Source organism: Lampris incognitus, chromosome 9 (genome assembly GCF_029633865.1).
Source record: "Lampris incognitus isolate fLamInc1 chromosome 9, fLamInc1.hap2, whole genome shotgun sequence".
Lineage (NCBI taxonomy): Eukaryota > Metazoa > Chordata > Actinopteri > Lampriformes > Lampridae > Lampris > Lampris incognitus.
In genome coordinates this window covers 52,773,853-52,790,654 of record NC_079219.1, presented here as the reverse complement: position 1 = coordinate 52,790,654, position 16,802 = coordinate 52,773,853, and the positions used below count along the sequence as shown (strand labels likewise).

General features: G+C 47.4%; 1 protein-coding gene across 1 annotated transcript; it reads right to left on the bottom strand.

Moving 5' to 3' along the window:
- Window positions 1–3,692: 3,692 nt before the first annotated feature.
- Window positions 3,693–16,088, bottom strand: colq (collagen-like tail subunit (single strand of homotrimer) of asymmetric acetylcholinesterase). The gene is made up of 17 exons (XM_056286815.1): window positions 15,934–16,088; window positions 14,720–14,826; window positions 13,326–13,436; window positions 11,554–11,598; window positions 11,314–11,340; window positions 10,310–10,381; window positions 10,028–10,090; window positions 9,874–9,900; window positions 9,676–9,720; window positions 8,605–8,640; window positions 8,417–8,497; window positions 8,130–8,226; window positions 5,322–5,452; window positions 4,958–5,077; window positions 4,206–4,347; window positions 3,995–4,097; window positions 3,693–3,799 (listed from the first exon to the last, which is right to left on the bottom strand). The coding sequence occupies exons 1-17, from the start codon at window positions 16,028–16,030 to the stop codon at window positions 3,730–3,732; spliced, it is 1,374 nt and encodes a 457-aa protein (XP_056142790.1). The 5' UTR covers window positions 16,031–16,088; the 3' UTR covers window positions 3,693–3,729.
- Between the last annotated feature and the right edge of the window lie 714 nt (window positions 16,089–16,802).

The window sequence follows — 16,802 nt, the reverse complement described above, 5'->3', positions numbered from 1 at the left end:
TTCCCGTGACTGACGTGAGCGCAGTACAGCCTAAATCTGCACATGTGGTAGTTTGTCAGAACAGTCGTGGAATTGAGCCCGAATAAGACTTTTTATTTTTGTGTAGAATGTCTTGCATGTACAGACCAATGTGTCCACTGTCTGTCCCACAGTCCCCTGCGTGTCTGTCATTGCTGCCCATGGGTCAGGGATTTTCACAGGGCCCGGTCAGACAGCTGAGTCCCTGCCTGCTTCCTGCCTAACCCCAAGGCCTCTTTTACTTACACACACACACACACACACACCACTGCAACCACCGCACTACACCACCCAACCTGTCTGAAAATAACCACTTTCACTGGAAAAGCCAGCTGTTCGGTTTAAGACCACCACGTCTTCAGCTGCAGCTCTCTGGTGAGAGGTCAAAGCATGCCCTGCCCCCCCCGCAGGCGTAGTGGTCTTCGCTATCAAGTCTAGAAACTGCAGACTGGGGGGGGCGCCTCGCTGGCTCACCTGGTAGAGTGGTACCGCATAAGGCTGAGTCCTTACCACACCGGCCTGGGTTCGAATCCGGCCTGGGCCCTTCGCTGCACGTCATCTCCTCTCGACTATCGCTGTCAAATAAAGGCGGAAAATGGCAAAAATAATCATCTTTAAATACAAAAACCCCTGCAGACTGGTATCTTGGGAAGGGGAATGCTACAAAACGACGTTACGGAGCAGAAAAGAAACCTCCGTTGTTGCCCCAGAGTTGGCGCCCCGGTGGCTCACCCGATAGAGCGTACCATACGTCGAGGCTGAGTCCCAATACCGCAACGGCCTGAGTTCAAATCCAGCCCAGGCCCTTTGCTGCAGGTCATCCCTCTCTGTCCCCTGCCTTTCCTGTCTCTCTGTCTGCTGTCACTGTCAAAGGCAGAAAATGCCATAAAAAAAAAAACTGTTTAAAAAAAAAAAAACAAATCCGATTGGCCCGGTCAGGGGAATGCACATGATGGGATAAATGCGCCGAGGTGGGCTTTTGCTGGGGCATCTCTGCCGGCGAATTATCCTGATGTGATTTGGGAAAGATATATGGCATTGTAATGAAGTTAGAGAGCGGCGCCCGGCTTCAGAATACCCCCCCGTGCCCCTGGCTTGCTGCCATGTCTCCAGCCAGTATCGCTGCACCTCATCTCCAAGTAAAGACTGGCAAATGCTGGGACAAAGTTAAGAATCTGGAGTGTCAGGGGATATGGATAGTGACAGGTCAACTGCGTTGTCTGTCTGCTGTTTAGATTATCGCAGCGATCTGTGTGTATGTGTGTGGGGGGGGGGGCTGCTGACAGCATCTTTCCGCCGCTTGATGTGCCCTTTTTTTTTCTTCCTGACTGGGCAGAGGTGCACTTTGAGAGAATGTCCATAGAGTCTCTATCACTGTCAGTGGACTTTTTGCACAAGCTCCCACTCCTTGTCCCCGTCTGTTCCCCTGCAGCTGAGAACCCCCCCCCCCGCAGCCCCGAGGAGCACATGGAAAACAGCGTCAGCACCCTTGGATAGGTTTTTACAATTTCTCATTTTATTCTCACTCCTTTTTTTTTTTTTTTATACTTGCCACAAATAATCCTACAAAGTACATTTGAGTAATGAACCAAAAATGGACTTTTCCTTATGGACGTCGACAGTGCGCACCATATTTCCATGAAGCTTTATGCCGTCACATGCGTGTCGTGTCTCGACATTTGGTTTTGTGCACACGCGGTACAAAATACAGAACAGCAGCACAGGTCACAGACAGACGGGACATTCCAACGAGTTATGCAAAAAAAGCGTGGGTTTCTTTTGTGTAGACCCACTGCGTGACAATTATTACTACACAAGACCGTTATGCAAAAGACACCGATTGAACCTTGTTTATGTAAAATACTTGGCAAAACGCTCAGGAGAGCAAGCCGGGCGGTTCTTAAGACACCCACTACGCTAACGATGAATGCAATGAGTTTTACATTTACAGATACGGTTTGTCCCAAAATGACGTAACATCTGAAACTCGCGAGCATGCAGATACAACACCGATAACAGTCTTCACCTTTCAATCACTTTTGTTCAGTTTTTGTTCATCCACTGTTACACAAGAAGCGTTTTTGAGGAACGCCTCGTAACCTCTTGCGTTAAGTGTGACCGAGGAAAAGGTCTGCCTTGGCACTGTGACTTTATCAGAGTAGCTTATGGAAAACTTCAGCTTATATCGTCAGCATATTCATTTACACCACCCAGTGCTCAAGGCACGGTAAAGACTACACCTACACGGTTTAAGTTCACTGTTGAAGGTTTCTCTGAATGCTGTACACTGTAAGACAGAAAGACTGGGTGAAGAGGTATTAGAGGAGATACAGTAATGACCGTTTAACAGAACGAGGACTTGACACTGGAATTTAATCCCCCCCCCCCCCCATAGCAGCTGCAGACGACCCCAGCCTTGCCTGTGTGGTGTGAAAGTTAAGAGGGTAACAGTTTTCAAGCCGTCGTATAACACAGTGTGGTTCATTTCTCTGTGGAGCACGAGCAAGGAAGGACCTCCTTTCGGATCTGCAGGACCGAGTCCACGTCATTGCTTTCCTAGAGCCCGCGTCTGACCCTACCTCAGCGTACAGTCGTTGCCATGTTGTTTCCCTCCCAGAGGATAATGAGAGACGCCTGTTTAGTGTGCTGAACAGAGCTACGTTACCTGTCGGTTCCTGAGTAGTTCTTGGATATGTCAGTATGAAATCACCCCCCTCCCCCCCCCCCATCTGATCTTGTCCAGACTCTTGAGGGCCCCTGTCATGTAGAGCGCTATCACAAACAACCGATGGCAAGCCGGCCTCTGACATTTCACAGGAGCTGAGAGACCCGGGGCCGCGGCCCCTCCTGATGCGACAGCGGCCGCACCGACACATTATCGGGCCATCGTTTTAGGCTTAATCAGTGAAATGGGAGTGACGAGGTACTCTATTTCTATCTCTATCACTGGTCACATGGTCTCGATTTTCTTATCTTGATAAATGCCTGCTTGACATCTTTACATTTATGACTCGATATGTCTACAGGATATTGACAGTAGACATTACAGAGCTCGTCATGGGAATAATAGGTTACATGCTAAGGTAGCGATGGCGTTTGTCATGGTCATATTAACCCCAGGCACATACAAATGCAGTGCATCCTCATTTCACGTTGCAGGAGATCACCCAGGGGTCCTGGTCTGAGACAGTTCTGGATGTCCCACTGTCTCTGTTTTAACAGTACTCCGTCGAGATCGATGCGCTTCTTAGCCCTGCCGTCAAATCTCTCTGCAAGCTCTCCCGTTGGTGCTGCTCAAGTCTCTGGCTGGCTGTCATACAGCCGTGTAAACCCGAAGCTGGTTCTGGTCCAGTCAGGTTATGGTGAGGTGGACAATTTTCAGTCCCGCTTGTTAAGACAGTGTGAAATCGTCCTGCTATGTGGATGGGTGGACGAAGGGTGAATCTTGTTTCATCAACTCTTCAAACTCCCCGGGAGCTACGTGGCATCTCAGTAATACAGAAGAGTCATAGTTGGGGGAGGGGGGGTGTTTTTTTTTAAACTTTTTTTTTTATATAATACGTATATATCTGCTGCCTCTTCTTGCAGAGTCTCTCACCTGCAGCCTTAATTTTTTTTCTTCTTTTTTTTTTTTTTGCTTCAAAATAATCCAGTTTGGTGTCGAGACACAAGAAAAAAAGGAGGATCCCACTGCGTTGTGCCGGCTCCTCCTCATGTGAAGTACTTGCAGTTTGTGGAGTCAATAACACAGTATGGGGTACACCTGAGATAGCCGTATGACCTGCAAACAACAGGAAACACCACCCCGTTGAGACAGGGGAACATGTCAGCGAAACACGGCACCATCTTTTCACACAGCCGGTAATCGTGCTCAGGCTGACCCAGCAAATAGACTGATCCTATTTCCAACAGACTTTGATTCTCACTGTGACAGTTTTTAATCCTGAGGCTCAAAACGATGCTGTATTATTCTTACCCTGGAAGATACGAGTGGCAAGTCTGATAGCCGAAGTCCTTTCCATCACACTCCTCGGCCCCCTCGTAGCGATAGCCATCCCCACAGTAGGCGTGTTTACACTCTTCAGTAAAGGGGGGGGAGGGGAGGTCACGTTATTTGTACATAAGTAAAGGATGCATATGGCATCAGAGTAGGCATAGGCTATGGGATATCGTATCGTGTGACTTACTGACGCAGCCATCTGTGACCACCCTGTCGCCGTCATCGCACTCCTCTCCGTTGGGGATCTGCACGATGCCATCGCCGCAGTACCCGTCCTCATCTGGCGCGTTTTCCATGGACTGGAACGGCGTCAGCTGAAAAGAAAGAGGCTTTTACAGAGTTTAAGAACTGGAAAACGAAAATGTAGAAAACTGCAAAATAAATTTGGCTCAAGAAATCACTGGTGTGTGCGAGACAGTACGAGGGCTGAACTATATGGGGGGAAAAAACAACGTTGCAATTATTTTTTTTTGTTTTTGCGCAATATGTCTTATGATGTTAAAGAATAAAAAGGAGTTAGATGGTTTCATCGGATATCTGCAGCTTTTGACTTTCAAAGCTCTGCTTGCAAATAATTCAGCAATGATTCGGGAGAATTAAGAGTGCAAAATAAGACATTTGTGCAAGAAGTCATTAAATTGGACTAAATTATATCATTTGTCAGATGAGCGTCGATATTTTCCTTCAAGATAAGTCATAAAAAAAGCAAACCTTGCTGGATTTTGTTTTCTATCAAGCAATGAGAGTTTTTAGCCTAACATGACTGATGGGCCCAATTTGCGTTATTCTGCATCATTTGCAATGTGACTATTGCACATGTGTGTATCGTGATGTCGATTCTGAAACCACCTATTGTTCAGCCCTGCACAGCAGACAAATTGTGAAACAACTAACAAGAAAAAAACATAGCTATCTGGTAGCTCCACACAGGGGGCTCACCTGAATTGGTAGCCAGCCATCGCTGTCTTTGAAATAGAGAGATCTCTGGTCTTTGCGGAACGCCAGGGCGTTGTCTGCATGGAGATGCTGGAGTTCCTCTTCATTGCTGACCACAAATATCTGAGTCAAGGTGATGGAGGTTTGTTGGAGTCAAATTCTTTGTAGCATCACTTCTCCATTCGAAAATCCTTTAAAGCTTATTAGATCTCAGCATGAATTATCAGATAGCAGTTGCACTGAATGTGCTGGCCACAGAGCTTAGTTAAGTTGGCATCGTGCATGACGAACTGTGATGAGACAGGATATATGAGAACACTGTGAATTTTACTTATTGTAATTGAGAGAGAGACGGGAATTTGCTCACCACTGGCACTCTGGGATAGCTGCTTCTGGAGCCGTGCTCTTCAAATGGGGAACTATTGACAGAATTACAGCTACATCTTCCAGGGGGGCCCGGAGGCCCACGCTCACCCTTTGCTGCATGCATATAAAGCCCTAAAACCAGTGAAGAGGCACAAAATCAGTATGTGCAAAAGCTTCAAAAAGGCAACCAAAAAGCTACGGCTACTGTCTTAAGAACCAAATACTGTGGCTTAACGAGAGACTTAAGGTGGCTAGAGGTTGCTGGGTACACAGAGGACTGGAGGGCAGGCCAGGATCACCAGCTGATATAAATACCTCCATCTCTCCATATATTGTGATATGTTTCATCCTAGACTCGTCTATCAACAAAGACACGCAATCAGCACAGAAACCCGAACGAGATCGCAGCTGCCACTTTAATGATGTGGTGACACAGTGTTTGTAAATCTGTAAAGGGGCTTGCCATCTGCAAATCCGTTTTGAGTGCTTGATGTCATGACTACAGGGTCTTCTTTCACCTCAGGTAGATTTGGTTGCTCTGGTGCTAAATCAGACTACTGGTGTTAGCTCTTACGCTGCTGTAATGTGTTCTTACTTTTTGATGACATGGAGCGCTGCTTCATCTCGCACAAAAACTTTTTGTCCCCCAAACACAAACTAGGAGTCCAGAAAACATGCTGAGCCATGGAAGTCAGAGGTGTGGACTTGAGTCACATGACTTGGACTCGAGTCAGACTCAAGTTACAAATTTGATGACTTTACACTTGACAAGTGGAGGCATAGAGATGTTTAGGAGAGATGGCGGTGGAGTTTTTAACTAGATGGTTTAACACAATCTTGGAAAGTGAGAGGATGCCTGAGGAGTGGAGAAGAAGCATACTGGTACCGATTTTAAAGAATAAGGGTGATGTGCAGAACTGCAGCAAGTACAGAGGCAGTTGATCAGCCACAGCATGAAGATATGGGAAAGAGTAATAGAAGCTTGGTTAAGAGGAGAGGTGATGATCAGCGAGCAGCAGTATGGTTTCATGCCACGAAAGAGCACCACAGATGTGATGTTTGCTTTGAGAATGTTGATGGAGAAGTATAGAGAAGGCCAGAAGGAGTTACACTGTCTTTGTGGATTTAGAGAAAGCACATGACGGTGCTGAGAGAGGAGGTGTGGTATTGTATGAGGAAGTTGGGAGTTGCAGAGAAGTATGTAGGAGTGGTGCAGGATATGTATTAGGGAAGTGTGACAGTGGTGAGGTGTGTGGTTGGAGTGACAGATGGGTTCAAGGTGGAGGTGGGATTACACCAAGGATCGGCTCTGAGCCCTTTCTTGTTTGCAATGGTGATGACAGGTTGACGGATGAGATCAGGCAGGAGTCTCCGTGGACTATGATGTTTGCGGATGACATTGTGATCTGTAGCGAGAGTAGGGTGCAGGTTGAGGAGAGCCTGGAGAGGTGGAGGTATGCACTGGAGAGAAGAGGAATGAAAGTCAGTAGGAGCAAGACAGAATACCTATGCGTGAATGAGAGGGAGGACAGTGGAATGGTGAGGATGCAAGGAGTAGAGGTGGTGAAGGCATATGAGTTTAAATACTTGGGAGTTGACTGTCCAAAGTAACGGGGAGTCTAGAAGAGAGGTGAAGAAGAGGGTGCAGGCAGGGTGGAGTGGGTGGAGAAGAGTGTCAGGAGTGATTTGGGACAGAAGGGTACCAGCAAGAGTTAAAGGGAAGGTTTACAAGGTGGTGGTGAGACCAGTTATGTTATATGGTTTGGAGACAGTGGCACTGATGAAAAGACAGGAGGCAGAGACACGGAGGTGACGGAGTTGAAGATGCTAAGATTTTCATTGGGAGTGATGAAGAAGGACAGGATTAGGAACGAGTATTAGAGGGACAGCTCAGGCTGGACGGTTTGGAGACAAAGCAAAAGAGGCGAGATTGAGATGGTTTGGACATGTGTGGAGGAGAGATGCTGGGTATATTGGGAGAAGGATGCTGAATATGGAGCTGCCAGGGAAGAGGAAAACAGGAAGGCCAAAGAGGAGGTTTATGGATGTGGTGAGGGAGGATATGCAGGTGGCAGGTGTGACAGAGGAAGATGCAGAAGACAGGAAGAGATGGAAACGGATGATCCGCTGTAGCGACCCCTAACAGGAGCAGCCGAAAGTAATAGTAGTAGTAGCAGTAGTAGACGCTTGACTTGACAAAACTAAAAATAGACTCAACTCGACTGACTTTAACAACAATGACTGGTCACTTTACTTGGACTTGAATCTTTTGACTTGAAAGAGTTGAGATCTCCATGCCCAAAGACAAAAAGCTTTTAAAAAGTGTGCAGACAATCAACCCTTTATTTCCATAATTACAGATCCGCTGGGAATCAATCCATAAAAAAATGCATGTTTCAAAAAGCATTCATGATTTGCACAAATTTAGTATATTTACTATTACTCTGTTGTTAACATTTGTAAATGGTATTGAATTTGATGAAGAGCACATAATGACTTGATTAGGACTTGAAACTCAAAATTTGGGACTTGGAAAACAATGACTTGGTCCCTCCTCTGACAGAAGAACCAGTCTGCTTTATATGGACTCAACTTTCACATTGGTCCCTGTTGAACTGGTTATTACTACATGGACATTACGTTGTGCATTACTTAACATATTACTTTACCTTCTTCTTATCTTAATCTGGATAGATAGCATCACCTTCTGTCTGTACCGTAAAGTATGTACACTATTTGTATTTTTTTACAGTAATTGTGTATTCACTTGGCAGCATGTATTATGAAAAGTTAGAAAGAAGGTTTTCACCTGTGGCTGGTAAACCAGGAGGACCAGGGAGGCCTGGAGATCCTCGTGGCCCTACAGGGCCGATGGGGCCCAGGCGCCCCGTGTCCCCCTTCACCCCCTGATCATGTGACCAAAAGAATACACAGGATGTAATACACAAATACCTGTAGGATAACATTATTTAAGGCAGCACACCTTCAATACCTCTCATGTTTCAGAGAACACAAAAACAGATGACTGCTTGGAAAGTATACACTAAACTGCATGTTACTGTGTGTTGTCACATCCATATGAAACAGGATCCTCACCTGCTTCCCTCTCTTCCCGGGTCGGCCGGTGGGTCCTCTATTTCCTGAGATTCCCGGTTCTCCTTTCGGACCCATTTCACCCTGTACAAGAAACCATTAATTTACATCTCGTTTCATTCATCAGTCAAATTCCAACCTTGTAATTCTGAGCCATAAAATGGAAGGTCCTGCTTGAATGTTCTGCTCACTTTCTGTCCAAGCATTCCTGGGAATCCCATCGTGCCCTGCAGATGAAGAAAAAGAGAAATACCAGCTGAAATGTTATCCACTTCCGAAGGTGTGCTGAAGGTGCTTTTCATTCATTCATTCACATTCTCTTCACTAGCTTAATCTATTTCAGGGTCATGGGGGGGGGGGGCTACAGAGAGCAGGGAGTCACCCTGGACAGGTCATTGGTCGAGCACAGAGCCAAACGCACCCAGCCACTCAAAACTATACCTAGGGCAATTATTTAGTCTCCAAACTCATCTCACATACATGGACGGGTGACAAATGAAAGGAGAAACCTGAATGCTTGACCCCTACAGTGAGAGGGTCCGGGGCTGAGTTATGGTGTGGGGGGTATTTTCCTGGCATGGTTTGTGTCCACTTGTCCCCTTAGAGGGAAGGGTCACTGCAGATCAATACAAAGTTATTCTGAGTGATCATCTTTATCCTATGATGAGACGTTTCTATCCTGATGGAAGTGGTCTCTTCCAGGATGACGATGCCCCCATCCACAGGGTACGAGGAGGTCACTGCATGGTTTGACGAGTATGAACATGATGTAAATCATATGCTATGGCCTTCACAGTCACCAGATCTCAACCCAGTTGAACACCTATGGGAGATTTTGGACCAACGTGTTACACAGTGCTCTCCACCACCACCATCAAAACACCAAATGAGGGAACATCTTTTGGAAGAACGGTGTCCATCCCTCCAGTAGAGTTCGGAAACTTGTAGCATCTATGACAAGGAGCACTGAAGCTGTTCCGGAGGCTCGTGGTGGCCTGACAGATCATGCTGGGTTTTCCTTTAATTTGTCACCGTCTTGTATGTCCTGTGTGAATATGGAAACTCCAGACATAGGAGCTCCAGCAGGAAGGCCGGGACGGGGCCCAGGACCGCCTCTCTGAGAGAACAGCAGGAAGCACCAAGCCCCATTCTGCCCCACATGTACAATACTGGTGCACATTTGACTTGGATACGGATTATAAAAAAGTATTTTACCATCTGGTATTGATTTTAGACAGAGACTTTCAATGAACTTTGCCCACCTTTTCCCCTTTCACCCCAATTTCACCACGTTCACCATGGGAGCCCTGGTGGAAGAGATAACAATGCATCACATGGAAAAGACTGCAGACAAAAAAAAAAAAGAGAATTCGGTTTTAATCTGTTCACTTCCTTTACATGGACAAGCAAATCTTGTCCGTCCTTGTTGCTGTGTACTGACTATCTGACCGGTCACGTACCTTTTCCCCTTTATATCCAGCCAGACCCTGGAATCAGAGACCAGAAGTGAAAAATCAGGGATGATTGAAACTTCTAAGGGCCTAGTGTAGTGAATTAAATTCCCAAAACCTGCGACTGAATTTATTTTTCTCATCTTGAGATTTCTCTCCCCACCTTGGGCCCAATCGGTCCTCTTGGTCCAGGCAAACCCATCAGCCCCGTGTCCCCTTTCTCTCCCTGGAACAAATCGGTCAAAGTTGTTTTAGTTTTTGCCATTCCATTCATACATCCATAAGTAAGACAGCCCTTTGAAAAACAATTTGAGGAATAACGGGAGCATTGGCTTTTCATATATCGGGTGTTATTGTAGTATTTTGTATTCAGTCACAAGATACTGGTCACACTGTCTGATATTACATCATATATCATCCACATTATGGAATGGGACTTACTCACTTTGGGTCCATTTGGCCCCGGCCACCCAGCTGCTCCCTGCCTCCCGGGGAGACCAGGAGGACCCGTCCGACCCTGAGACACAACCAGAAATGTCACTGACCCGCTAACCTCCTCCAGACCCGGCATTACCTGACGGATCCTGCGCCGACCATTTAATGGTTCTTAAACCAGAACACAGTCAGAACCCCAAAACAACACGGCAACTCTCGTTTCCGTGCGTCCGTCGTTCACACAGAAAAATGAAACCCAAATGCGAGGTTTGCTGGGTTGGCTCGTCGGCCGGCCTGCTACACTCTTTATCAGACAGGAGTACAGCTGCACACATGGGGGCAGAATGACTTTAATGAGGCCTGTCACTTCGCTCTCTTTAATTAAATGATAGGCTGTATATAGCACAGGAGGTCTGCGCTTGTAGGAAATAAAATGATTTACGACCCCCGGGGCCGAAGCACTAAGCTAAATTGCACTGCAGCGCTGCGAGGCTGCCCGGTCAGACCGCCGGCACTGAAGCCCCCCCCAACGGGACTACTTTTAATGCTTCACCACAACAACTGGTCATTTAAGGGGTCACTTCTCCTCCTCCAACCGTCCCCGCCAAGCACCGCCGATAGAGTCGAATGTAAAGCTGGGGCGAAGGGCGGTGGTGGAAATGTGGGGGGGCGGGGTCCTGCGATTCTAATCAGATCAATGGGGCAGTCTGACGGGGAACCGAGATGCTGGATGTCTTTCAGTGGGTCAACGGGATGACCGACTGTAAGCAGCCACGGGCCTGAGGCGATACCTCAGGTCCGTGATGTTGGACCTGAGGTATCGCCCTCGCCCGCCGTCAGCCCATCTCAGCGGCTGCGATGTGGGTCGGTTTACAGCGTATGTGTCCCCTGTCAAGGTTGTCCCCACTAGCGGTCTTCATCATGGTGCATAACCAGGCCCCGGCAGCGCTGTATCTCATTTTTGAAGCAAATCCACTTAGCGGAGAAAATGGAGTGATTAATGGAAACTCTTACCTTTTGTCCAGGTCTTCCAATTTCTCCCTGACAGCAGGATGTGGAGGAAGGGAGACGGAAAACAGACAGGACAAGTGAATTTCCAGCAAAAAAAGTCTTTTTTTTTCTTTCTTTTTTAAGGGTCAGTAACCGCTCAAATGATAAAGTATGGTTTTGTGAATGGAGACGAGTCCAAGCGGGTTAAATAAGTCCTCATAAGCTTATAAGAAAATGGCAGCTGATAGGTTATAGTACCCTCACCTTCTCTCCTTTGGACGCTCCTGTACCGGGTAAACCAGGCGGACCCTGACGATAATAAAAGACAATACATCGTACGACATATGAGAGTCAGAATCAGGAAGTTTTATCACAATATAAGCTTGCACACACCAGGGATTTGTGTTTCTCGCCTGCAAGCCTCTGCTGAAGCCCAATTAGCCGCACTCATGAAAATCTATATTTAAAACTATTTCTTTGTATGAGAGCTGCAATATATAATATAGGCTACTAACTACATCAGAATTGGTACACATAATGAAGGCATACATGATTATGCACGTCTTTGGAAAATCTTATCCGTTGGAATTAGGTTTATTTCCCGTAACAATCTACTTGCAATTCATCGCTGTTCCCCGAGACCGATTCCAGCCCTGCAGCCTCAATCAGCTAAGGGCTGAGTGGCCACTATTGATTCAAGAAGAAGTGTGCCCGTCGGCCTCTTGCACGCTGAAGCATGGCTGCGCTGCACGCCGCTGGTTCAACCGTGCACATCGGGGCAAACAAAGAGCTCAAAACAAACACCAAGGCTTATGTAAATGAGACTTTAAAACCGTTAGCCGGGAACTATTTTCACTGCTCTACGTGAATGAAAACCAGTAAAGATTCAGACGTTGACGTCAAATAAATCACAGTATTTTTTGCAACGGAGGACACAAACGTGTGTAGTCTACATACACTGCTGGGTCTTCTGACAATGCTGCAGTGTTGTTAACCCTTCTTTACCCCCCCCCCCCGTTCATATGTTTATGCTTACCAGCCGTATATCTGTATTTATATTACTGCCTGCACTATAGTACTCTACATAATCACGGTCGTTTTCTCCATCTGTACTACATTACTACTTCATGCTGCAGCTTTTTAACGTCAACACTGTACCCCACTTATCTGTTCTTATACCCATAGACAAGTGTGTGTGTTGTAGCGCAATATTTAGCCTGTCTGCTGACAGTAGTCCCTAATCCCCAGCCAACCTTTATAATTCATTGTCTAGCCTCCCTTCACCTCAAGCCGTTCGCTGTTGTTGTGTATCGTCTAATGCTGAGCCACGTCCGCCGAAACACAGACAAATTCTTTGTGCGTGGAAACACACACTCGGCCAACAAATCTGATTTTGATTCTTGAAGGACAGCCGAGAGGGGCAAACAAACTTGCCGTTATTTCATAATAACAAGGAAAACTGGTTGGGATTTCAAATACCGACATCACCCCACCTCCCAAGTATTTTTCGTTTGGTTTTTTTTTTTTTTGCAAAACAAATCTTTTGTTATTGCCAATTCCATTAAGGACACCAATGTATTTGTGTTGGATGGCCCCGCCACTGGAATTTACGCGAGCCGTTGCGCCTCCCCGGGCAGACCTAGTCTATGGCCAGTTTCTAAGAATGGTGCGTGCAGCATTCATTGGCAGCCGGTGGAAAAAGGCTATTTGCGTCGCAGGCTAAATCCAGAGCGTTAATGGGCGACTGTGTTGCAAAGGGGGTCAGAGAAATCCCCATTCCCCCGCTCATGCAAGAACTCGGTGCATCTCCAGTTGTAAAAAATAAAGATGGAGCTGGAGGGAAATGTGTTGTTGAGGACTCGAGTGCAGACACCTGCAGACCACGCCGCGGTCCAAAACATCTGCATGTAGTAAACACACAAACCAAGTGTTGCCAGCCGTACTAATAACCAGCACTCGTTAATTTACACTGGAAATTAGCAGTAAAGGTTGTGATTGAGAGGTCAGCACGGGGCCATTAAGGTTTTGCTTCCTACCTGAGGTCCAGGGGGACCAACGGGCCCCGGGGGACCTGGGACACAGCCGTGACCTTCCTCCTCATTATCTGTCTCCTGTCTGTGGCCATGATTGGATGAGTTGTCTTCATTCTGTGTGAACAAATAATTAAGGAAACATTTTAGCTTTTCTCCAAACTGCTTTCGTGTTGCAGCATTGAGAGACATGGTAGCGAGGAAGCCTCGTGTTCTTTAGGAAATGACAACACGACGACACTTGTTGGCTTTCTTATCACGGGGCAACGGCCCACTTGAGGCGACAGCTGATATCAGAGAGCACTCTTGACTTCCCGCCTCTTATCATCACAAAACACTCGGCAGACATATGGACCCCAACAATTAAAGTCGGACTGAGAGCAGTAATCAGAATTAACTTTTCATGTCTAAAAACCTTGACCATTTACCTATATCGTTTTTTTATTCCTGTAGCTAACTGTAACTAAATTTTATAATTTATCATTCAAAATTTATAATGTCATAAATAATTGTACTAAATTGTCTCAAAAACTGTGAGGGGGCGGTCTAGTCCTTGTTAATATTCATGAGCTGACGTTTGAGTGACAGTTACAAGCAAGGGTTGGCGGTAAGGGTGGGTGGAATTTCGACGATGATTTGATCTGATTGGCTGTATGTAAACGAGTATCCGGTGACGTCATTTGCATCAGAACCAAAACACCGACTGAGAGAAACTGAATTGTTAAACCTACTACGACAGCATTTTTAAAGGATCCTCGTGACAATTCGGTGACTTAATGCTTCTTTCTTCTTTTATTTATTTTCAAATTTAATGCAACTGTTTTCCTCTCTTTTTTCTTTTTATTTAATTTTACTATTTTCTATTCATCCATCCATTATCCCAACCGCTTATCCTGCTCTCAGGGTGGCGGGGATGCTGGAGCCTATCCCAGCAGCCACTGGGCGGCAGGTGGGGGGGGGGGACACCCTGGACAGGCCGCCAGGCCATTACAGGGCCCCTAAGGCCCCCCCCCACACTCATGTATTTTTTCATTGTATAGAACATTGTTATATTTTAAATGGGGAATCTGTTTTGTTCATTGTGAGTTTCTGTTTCCTCTTGGAGGTTGTAGTATGTACATGGCTGTTATGTGGATTCCTGTATGTGTATTTTTTGTAATTAGGGAGCTCTTTTAAAAAGAGAAAAACAACGAAACTGGATTAGACCCCTCACACTTCTTCCATTACAAAGACACAGTACAGACTGCATGACGACTCGAGTCGTAAGCGACGCTGGAGAAAAAAAATATTAGCGTTGCAATTTCGTTCTTTCCGGCACATGCAGCAGCCGGGTCATGTGACCCAAACACACGTCAGCGCCACATACGGCGCAAGGACGGGTCACATGACTTTTGACTCACGTGTGCGTGGCGGCGCCAAAGTGAAGGTGGCGGAGGAAACAGCGGGGGCGGCGGGGGGTTCAGCAGACAGCAGGGGGTGAACCTCCGCTGCCCCGGGGATCGGAGAGCTGCAAGGCGAGCACACAGGAAGAACACGTGCGTCACGAGAGCAGATGAAAGAATAACGAGATAATTATTATTCACTTCAGAGTAAGAGTCAGGGGAGGACCCGGACAGGCGGGGAGGATGCGAACTTGTGGGCTGACTTGCTCCTCACAAACGTCTTTAACTAAGGGACCTGCCTCATTGTGCATGCGGGGTATTGCGCTAAATGTCGTATCCCCTGCAGAATATGTATCCCCGACTGCGTGAAGTGTGCTGACGCGTGGAAGTGCACATCGTCGCAGGTCCATCGCGACAATATGGTCCCCGCATCTTAAACCCCAGCGATGGAGCCTTTGCACAGAAGAATAAACGGATTTTTTGCTCCATAAACGTTAACTTTTGCTCTCCGTGTCCATTTAAGAAGATGCGGGGGAGCCACAGCTGCTTGTGTTGCTTAGGTTGTGGAAAAAAAACTGTAAACAAATCAATTAAACAATCATCACGTCGCTATTTTTCCATTTCCTCACGTCATGTAGAACTGTAATAACCAAGGCTCGCTTTAACCGAATACAAGGCGAGGGCTTCGTATTCTACAAGGGAGACAGGATTTGACATAACAGGTGCTACAACCCAGTCTGAGGTTATTCCCATGGAACGGGTGGGTGAAACACTGAGACTTTGCAAATACAGACCCCCGTGTTTTGCCATCCCCTGCACACAGTTAACGGAAGAGACATTTGCACACACACAAAAAACAACCCCACACGAAGATGGAGGGACCAAGGTAACGAGTAACAGGTGCAGACTAATCAAAATCGTGTCACCGGTCCAGGAGAGTTCCGAGGGTCGGGTACAGTTATACGGGACCACATGCTCCTCGCCGAGGAACTGTAGATGGCCTCGCTATTTATAGAGGCCTCCTCGTCCAACATGTGAGCCGCAGGAACATAAAAACAAGTGAAATTTGGAAAGGTCAACAGACGGGTGATTGATCAAAATTTAGCCGTGCACTGCAACTGACTGTCGCACCCCGAACGCACCCCGACATGTTTGATACGCTGAATGTAAACACACGCGCGCGCGCAATGCACGCATGCACGCACGCACGCGCAAAACAACTCCAGCCTTACCTGCGGGCAACGAAAGAATGTTGTCAAATAGGGAAGACTGAGCCAGGACATAAGAAAACAACAGAGGAATATACAATCCAAGCGTTAGGAACACCATGCTGCTCAACGTACAGTGGCCTCACTTTCTGTTTCCCAACCACAGCAGGACACCTCTCTCTCTCTCTCTCTCTCTCTCCCTCTCTCTCTCTGAGTCTTGTCTGTCGTCTTCTTCCTCGGCTCCCCCCTTCCCCTCCCCTCCCCCCCTACGCCTCCTCTAGAAGGAGGGGGGGGCATGCCAGCCAATGCCCATTAAATCTTTCCTCTGCATCGGTGTGCGCTAAAATAACTGGAGTCCGCCTGCCAGCTGCTCTCGGTGCCAATATTAGCGCCCGGACGCTTCTGCTGGGGGGGGGGGGGCTTTGTTTCCACTCCTGTCCCGTTCGCCATCAAGCGTAACGAGGGTGCAAGAAAAAAAAAACACGATGAGTTTTAATGGACAAGTTTCGGACGGGCGCGCGCACGGGAGCGCGCCCGTCCAAATCCGCCCACCGCTGCAGCCAAACATCGCGCAGTTTTACCACACGTGGAAATATGCTGGACACCTGTGAAGGTTCAACACGGGCTGGCTGGCGGTGATACCGCTGGAGTGGCCGAGGGAAAGTTACGTCACACAGAGGTTAAACAGTCCTTCGTCCTCCACCACACGGGAGCACCGAAGGCTGTTGGGTTCACTGTCCGTCTCCTGCGGCGAGACCCTTTAAACCCGCCCCCCCCCCCGCCCCGATCCGCGGATGGAGATGACAGACGCTCCCAGAAGCTCCGTCAGCGCCTGGAGACGCAGAACGAAGCCTGCAGGCTCCTCTTCCCCTGCGGACGCCACGTGACCGGGG

Excerpts from the sequence above, each read along its gene's own strand:
- colq (XM_056286815.1), bottom strand. The coding sequence starts at position 16,030 with ATGGTGTTCCTAACGCTTGGATTGTATATTCCTCTGTTGTTTTCTTAT. Across the intron at positions 11,599-13,325 it reads TTGGTCCCCCTGGACCTCAG|GGTCCGCCTGGTTTACCCGG; the intron begins GTAGGAAGCAAA and ends TATTATCGTCAG. Across the intron at positions 5,453-8,129 it reads TCCTGGTTTACCAGCCACAG|GGCTTTATATGCATGCAGCA; the intron begins GTGAAAACCTTC and ends CACTGGTTTTAG.